A 7,775-nucleotide genomic window follows, 5' to 3' on the forward strand; every position below is an offset into this window, starting at 1 on the left:
CTGGAGATATAGCTCAGTGCAATGGCCCTGGGTTCAATGCCCAGTTCCAGAAATAAACAGACAAAAATGGCTGGGGATATAGTTCAATGTGAAGATCTTGGGTTCAAGTCCTAGTACAGCAAAGCGCATATGGATATATGTCTATATTCATAATCACATACTACTTCTATAAGCATCTTGGGTTTTTTTGTGTTTGATTTTTTGTTGTTGTTGTTTTTGTTTTTGGCTTTTTGAGATAGGGTCTCACTATGTAGTCCAGTCTGGCCTAGAACTCAGGGCGGTCCTCCTGCCTCAGCCTCCCGACTGCTGGGATTACAGGCTGTGCGCCACCATGCTCAGAAAGCGTGATTTAGAGACCCAGAATACCGAGCCAAGTGCCAGGCCCTCCTCTCCCTCACCCTGAGGCCTCAGGCAGACAGTTCATTTCCATGCCTGTAGAGTGGGTGTGCAGGTAACATGACTTCTCTCAGCAGCTTCTCGCCGAGTTTACATGAGCAAGTGCAGATAAAATCGCTGGCCTGGTGCCCGACTTGTAGCTATTACTGTGCTACATTATGCTACCACACGGGCATGGGTGCCAGCAGAACCAATCAGAAAAGCCCAGGGCATGTTGTCTAGTAAAAAAACAGGTGGCAAAACTGGCGAGTGGGGACTCTTCCTTTTGCGAGGAGTTATTTTTTTACACCCCCACCTATGTCTACGCACCAAGAGACGGTCATCCAAATGTTGGCGCGGTGATTTCTGCAGTAGCAATTTTGCTTTTTCTAAATGAAAAGGAGCATGCAGTTCCTCTTTTTATTTTAAGCAGGAAAAATATTTTTTTAAAAGGGAAACCCTTTGGAAAACAATGGCTCATGCCAAGAACCATGGAGGCCCTCCTGGCCTTTCAGCCAGCTTCTTTCAGGGCAGCAGCCTCCGGAAATAATCCGAATCCAGGAAGAGGTGACAGCCGCAAAAACATTCTCGGCAGCATTATTCATAATAGGAAACATCGTGTAGCCGTGGAAAATGCCTGATGTTAGGGTAATGATTATTAAATTATTCACTCTTTGGAACCTTGTGCAACAATTAAAATGGAAAAGATGATAACTGTGGAGCAATGTGGAAAATTGCTCGTGAAAAATGAGAAGCGAAAGAGCAGAAGGCAAAATTAGAGCTGCGCTGGGCGCTTGGCAAGGATGCAGGGTAGCACTGGGATGAGGGCAGGGAGACCCAGGAAATAGAAACTGCCTTGAAGCCAAAGACCCTGGGGGATTTTCTGTTTCTTCTTCATTTAGAAATCTGTCTAGGGCCGGGGATTTAGCTCAGCGGCACAGCACCTGCCTGGCAAGCATCAGGTCCTGAGATTGAGGCACGTGTGGCACATTTCTTTGCTTTTTTTTTTCTTTCCTGTACCTTGTACTTGGAGAGGTCCTGAGTTTGACCCCCAGTACTGGAAAATAATTGCTTTTCAGATTGGAAAAATTGATGTTTGCTCTTGGTAAACTGTAAGAAAAGAGCCCTAGGGGAGAGAGCTGTCATGGTGCATGTGTCATGGTGCACTGGGGAGGCTGAGGCAGGAGGATCACAAGATCAAGACCAGCCTGGCTATATAGTGAAACCTTGCATCAAAAAACTAAAGAGCAGGACAGTCAAAAAGTTGACAAGGAAAGACGCCACCATATATTAGATAAAATAAGGCAGCTCCAAAGCAAGACACTGGTAAGACTGGTAAGTATGTTCGTTTGCATGTAAGAATTTCTGGAAAGATACACATTGGAGTCTGAAAGTGGGTAATGTCTGAGTGGTTGCTTTAAAATCGTACCCATCGGTTTAGTCTAAATCGTGCTGCACAACCGACCTGGAAATCTCCTGGTTCACAGCAGCCCGTGTTCATTTCTCTCCCGCTGTCTACTGTCGCCGGCTACTCCTCCACCAGTGTCTGACCCAGCCCCATGCTCTTCCTGGCTACTGGGTCAGTCCTGTGGCCTTTCCCAGAGCTCAATCAGGCGGACATGGATCCTCCCACAGGCCCGGGGAGGGGCAGCCTATGTCTGAACTACGCTGCAGTTATTTCATCCTAGGAAAGGGGGAGAAGACAGTTCAATTCTGTCTTGGAAGTGGATGCCTCACAGAGATGGAGCCTGGTAACATGGTTTTCATCATCAGAGCAGTTTAGGAGGGGAAATACACTGACCTCTCGTGGGTACCCACGGGTTCCGGGTTCTGAATCTGCCGGATTCAATGCTTTTGTTGTTGTTTTGAGATAGGGCCTTACTATACAGCTCAGGCCGGCCTTGAACTCGTGATCCTCCTGCCTCAGCCTCCTGCGTACTGAGATTACAAGCATGTGCCACCACGCCTGACGTGATGAAAATATTTGGGAAAAAACTGCATTTGCACTAGACACGTACTTTTTCTTGCTATTATTCCATGAACAATAGAGTCTAACCCCTGTCTGTATAGCACTGGCCCCGTGTTGGGCTCTGTAGGTCGGAGATGACTTGAAGCAAACACACGAGGTAAGGGACTTGAGCACAGATGCAGCTTAGTACCCGAGGGGGATCCTGCAGCCAGTCGCCAGAGGGATGACTGTACAGACACAGAACCCAAGCTGCCCAGCACCGTGTGGGGACAGTAGCTTCAAGCCCAAGGCAGAGGTCAGGATTTTGCCTACTGGAAGAGTCAGGCAAACACCCCTAGCCTCCGTTACTTCCTGTTTTGAGGCATGGACTTGCTAAGTCACTAAATTGCACAGGCTGGATGTGAACCTGGGATTCTCCTGCCTCAGCCTCTCAGAGTGCTGGGATTACAGGCGTGCGCGATTCACATCCTGTTTCAACACCCGTCTGCAAAAGAAAGGACATCAGCTGCCCTGCCTGGGGATGGGGAGGGGGCGGACTGTGGGGAGTTAAAACTGCCAGGGCTCCTCCTGCCCGTGAAGAGTTGGTCCTTCGAGCTGTAACCACACACACACCACCATCCTTGACATCTGCAATCACCTTATCCCCAAAGGGGGCTGTTTACCCCTTTTTTTGTTTTTGTCTTTTGAGACAGGGTCTCACTATGTAGTCCCAGCTGGCCTCAAATTTGCCGCAACCCTCCTGCCTCAGCCTCCCAAATGCCCCCACACCCCTTTTCTTCTGTAGGGCAAATGAGAAGATGACAAGAAAGTCCCAGGATGAAGAAGGAGAACCCCAGCAGCAATGAGCCAGGCTAGGGCTGAGCTATGGAGAGAAGGAGCCCACGCACCCATCAGGCCTGGGAGAAGCCATGAAACCCTCTCCTCCCGCCCCTGCCTTCTCAGTACGACAGGGCGGAGGTGGCACTAATCGGGGCTCCCAACCCGGACTGATCACAGGCCCATTTAGGACACATTTAACAACCGGATTCCACGTCCCTCTCATTCTGACTCACCTGGTGAGGGCGGATCCAGGCTGAGTCAGGAGGCGAACAGTGCCACCCTGAGCAGCCCTCCACACGGGCCACAGGAGAGGGCCATCTCGGGTGGTACGAGCCCTGGCAGCGGGGAGAAACCGGAGCGGGTACTGCCCTGGCCCGAGCTCGCTTCTTGGTATCAAGATCAGGGGAAGGCTCAGGAAGAGGTGTCCCGGGCAGCATGGTCACCTCGCGAGCTGTCCGGGACAGGAGGCGGCGGGGGACACACCCCAGACCCCCAAACCCAGAAGTGGCCTGGACTCCTGCAGCCACCGTGCATCTCACTAGTCTGAGTCCATCTCCTTCCTCACCTGTCAACCTGGCAAGGACTTCCTCCAGGCTGGCACAGGTCTTACTCCCCTCTGTGTGCCCAGCGCAAGGCCTGGCACACCACTGCAGCGGGCTGAATATTTCATGACGAATGGAGAGGGACAGCACTTACTGCGTTACCGTGGGGTCAGAGGAGGCCTGATATTCACACCCCCGGGGCACGCGGGGGAGGCACATGCTCAACTGGGCCGGAGGCTGAGCCACCCTGGCAGGGCTACATTACTCTCCGCACCCTGGCACGCTTTGAAATACTAAGGAATTAGAGGGCTACACAGCCTCTTCCTAGAAAATGTTCTCCCCACCTTGCACACGCACATGCGCACACAGAGAGAAGTGGTCCTTCAAAAATTGGAAGGTTCCTTTCTTTCTTCTTTTCTGTCTCTCTTTCTTCCTGCTACTCTGCCACTGAGCTACATCCTCTTCACCTCATCCTCCTCCTCTAGTAAATTGTTTTATTTTTGAGTCAGGGTCTCATTATACAGTTCAGGCTGGCTTTGAACTCACAGCAATCCTCCTACCTCAGCCACCAGAGTGCTAGGATTACAGGCGTGCGCCATCACACCTTGGTTTCTTTCGGTTTATTTTGAGATAGAATCTAAATTGCCCAGGTGGAACTCAAACTTCAGATCCTACTGCAGTGATGGCGAACCTTTTAGAGACGAGTGCCCAAACTGCAACCCAAAACCCACTTATTTATTGCAAAGTGCCAATTCTACAATGTAACTTGAATAGTGAGGTTTTAGTTTAGAAGGAAAAAAAAACCTCGTACACGAACATCAAAAGAAAAACATAATGTGTGTTATAGGTTCGCCACATCTGTCCAACTGACTCAGACTCCTGAGTGCTGGGATTATAGGCACGTGCCATCACACCCAGCAAAGCTTCTTGTTTTTACAGGGAGAATGCCAGTTACAGAATACAGAAGCAGTGTCAGAGTCAAAACTTAACATTTTGCAAACCCCAATTTAAGAACTGATTTGAGCATCATCAACGGGCAAAGCAGTGCTGAGGAACAGGACATTGGCCTGGTCTCCAGGTATCATGTCACAGATGATAAGCTACTTAATTTCCCGGTACAGTGGAGATTCATAGCATCCACTGCCTTAATCAAGCGATCAAAACTAACATTATTTGTTTGTCTTTAAGACAAGACCTCTTTATGTAGTTCAGGCTGGCTTTGAACTCAATCAGAGTGATCCTCCTGCCTCAGCCTCCTGAGTGCTGTGATGATGACAGGCGTGCTTCACCACACCTGGCCAAAAGTAGTATTACTGATAGTGGCTTGATCTCGTATTACTGACCCTGAATTACAAAACACCTATGTCACATGCTTGCTAAAAATACCCAACCTAAATATTGTTTCAGGAAACAATCAGACACACCCAGAATGTTGACATTCACAGACCAGTAGTCTTGCCTCTTAAAAACGTGAGATGGTTTCGTAACTGCCTCATTGCTAGATTAAATTTCCTCCTGCTTCAGATACCTAAAGGGAACTTGGTTTTGCTGTCTCAAGACCTTAATGCAGAGCAAGGAGGCCTCTTTCAAGGAGGCAACTCCCTACAGAAAGAGTTCCTCTGAATAACAAAATAAAAGATGGAAAATGGGAAACGGAGAGAGAGCTTTTACAAAAGGGAAGAGGACCAAGGATGGAGGGGGCAGACATAAAAAGAATGAAGATCTGTGGTGTATGTGCACCACAACGAATGTAATCGGTATGCACTGTAAACGTGTATCGACAAATTTTTTTTTAAATTACGAATACAAACTGCCCATTCCTGGGTACCAAAAAGGCCAACAGGAGCTGGTGGTGACAGGCAATTCCCCATCCTGAAGCAAGGCTGCTCTGGGATGCCACCCCCAGACCACGTGAGCCCTCCATCCACCTCACCAAGGCTGCACCCCTGGGGGAGTCCAGGCCAGGCCACTGCTCCTCGGAGCAGACCTGGCAACCGCCAGCAGAGGAGCAATGTCTGCAGCACCAGTCCAGTCCCCCCACGTCCACCTGGCACTGCCCTGGGACGCAGGAACATCTGGTCACCCTTCTGGCCCAGGAGGGGGACTTCTCTGCGGCCAGGCCTCTTGGAGTCGGGGCAGAAGGGTCAGCAACAGTGAGTCCAGCACAGCCAGCCCCTCCCAGGAACACCGCAGGCCCCTGGAACCCGAGAGGCCTGGTGTGACCGCTCTGCCTCACCGTCCCGGGCACCTAAGGGCCTCACTGGTCTCTCTTGTTTCCCCTGGGCCTCTGGATCTGTAGCCAGGGCTCCCAGGGATCACTAAGCCTTTTCTGCTCCCAACTCACCTGTGGTCCAGCAGCAGAAGACCCCGCTCCTGCAGCTCCATCACCTCCTCGCTTGCTCCAAACACGTCCCACAGGGTCAGCTGGGGCTCAAACCGCTGCCAGTGCTGGAAAGGTGAGGGCAGAGGTGATGAACCAGCTAGGGTTTAGTTAAGGGGGACGGAGGGTCCAGCCTGGCCCGGGGATGCTCAGGGACACCAGGAAAGATCCAAGGGCCAGCGGGGAGGTGGACACTTTTACCCACATTGCACTTTCAGGCCAAAGCCAGCTCCTGGACAAGCCAGGTCTCCGTTTATGTCTCCTCTCCCTCCACCCGGCAGGTTAAGGCCACAGCCAGAGCTGAATGGCCGTGACATCACCCACAGGGCCCTGAGTCTGAGGAATTATCTAGCAAGCTTCCTAGCTGAATCTGGTGCTGCTGAGCACACGGGAAACCCTTTGTGGGGTCCATTTCCTTATATAGCTGAGAAAGACGAGGAGCAGAGCTGGGGATTTGGGTCCAACGGTGCCGCAGACCTCGGACCACAACCGGGTCCCTGCAGCCCTAGTCTAGGTTTCTCACCATTGCCCCATACCACCCAAGGCTTCTGCACAGCAGGCAACTGGACCAAGGCCGGACTTCTAGGAATAGCATGTGCACGTGCATGTGAAGTGAGGAAAGAGAGTGACTGTCCCGAAAGGCTCAGGAGGAGCAAAGGTTAGGTTCTTACCTGGTGCGTGATCCCCACATCAGTGCGGAGTCCCATGGCCAAAACCTCCTCCAGTCTGAAAGAAAAATCAGCAACCATATCGGACAGAAGACTCTGCCTCTCCCACTTTTCAAACCAGACTCTGTGACGTGTTGACGGGGACCCTGCAGTACAGTACGGGGCCGGAGGTGGAAGGATGCGGACTGGAAACAAAGAGGGATGAGGGGAAGTGCTTCCGGGGCATGAGACCCCGGATGCTCACAGCTCCAACTCGCCCAGGGGGATGCGCTTCCGGGTGCCGTGACCGAACAGCTTCACCTCCTTCATCCAGTTGTCGGGCTCCAGCGTCTGGATCCGAGCCTCCCGGGTGTGGCCCCCAACCCCCTGGGGCATAAATCGCCCGTGAGCACCTGACAATCACACAGCAAAAGTTAACACTATGAGCTTACAGACTTAGACTCACGGGTTCTTTCTCTAAGTATGGTTCCCCACCAGCAGCATTTATCTGGCTGGAAATGTGAATTCTCCCGGCCTACTTCAGCCCTGACCCAGCAGCAATTCTGTGGGCACCGTTGCCCCATTCCGGGTCCTAAGGAGCCCTTCGGGGGATTCTGATGCACCCCAAACACTCAGAACCCCAGAGCACCGCAGGATTGCAAGCACCACACATGCACACTGGAGAGGTCCATCGGGCGGGAATTCTTTTGCTGCACTTTAGGTATGAGGAAATGCAGGCTTGGAGAGCTAAGTAAGTGGCCCGAGTTCACGCCGTGACAGTCCTCTCCTGAGTCATCCCTCTTGTCACTCACAGAGGACTCACCAGGCCCCACGCCAAGGTACTGGCCGCCCTGCCAGTAAGTCCAGTTGTGGGTGCTGAGCGCCCCCTGCGGGGAAGGTAGGACCGTGAGCGCAGAGGCAGGACAGTGCCCAGCGGGGACTCCCCTGGGGGAAAGGGGCCAACGCCGGGTCACCCCTCGGCTTCCTGATTCCGGACTCACGTGGCGCGCGAAGCTGGAGACCTCGTACTGGCGGAAGCCTGC

General features: G+C 52.1%; 1 protein-coding gene across 1 annotated transcript in view; it reads right to left on the minus strand.

Annotated features, from left to right (window-relative positions):
• Nucleotides 1-4,945: 4,945 nt before the first annotated feature.
• The window catches only part of Rsad1 (radical S-adenosyl methionine domain containing 1), a gene marked incomplete at its 5' end in the record, with an annotated part of 6,337 nt that continues 3,507 nt past the window's right edge, over nt 4,946-7,775 (minus strand). Inside the window, 6 exons of the mRNA XM_033763103.1 lie at nt 4,946-5,902; nt 6,050-6,153; nt 6,757-6,811; nt 6,998-7,145; nt 7,556-7,619; nt 7,734-7,775. The exon at nt 7,734-7,775 is cut by the window's right edge and continues 97 nt beyond it. Of these exons, the coding sequence (XP_033618994.1) occupies nt 5,785-5,902; nt 6,050-6,153; nt 6,757-6,811; nt 6,998-7,145; nt 7,556-7,619; nt 7,734-7,775 (531 nt within the window). The remainder of the gene's footprint in view (nt 5,903-6,049; nt 6,154-6,756; nt 6,812-6,997; nt 7,146-7,555; nt 7,620-7,733) is intronic.

Source organism: Fukomys damarensis, unplaced genomic scaffold, assembly GCF_012274545.1.
Source record: "Fukomys damarensis isolate Sample0158 unplaced genomic scaffold, DMR_v1.0_HiC HiC_scaffold_13, whole genome shotgun sequence".
Classification (NCBI taxonomy): domain Eukaryota; kingdom Metazoa; phylum Chordata; class Mammalia; order Rodentia; family Bathyergidae; genus Fukomys; species Fukomys damarensis.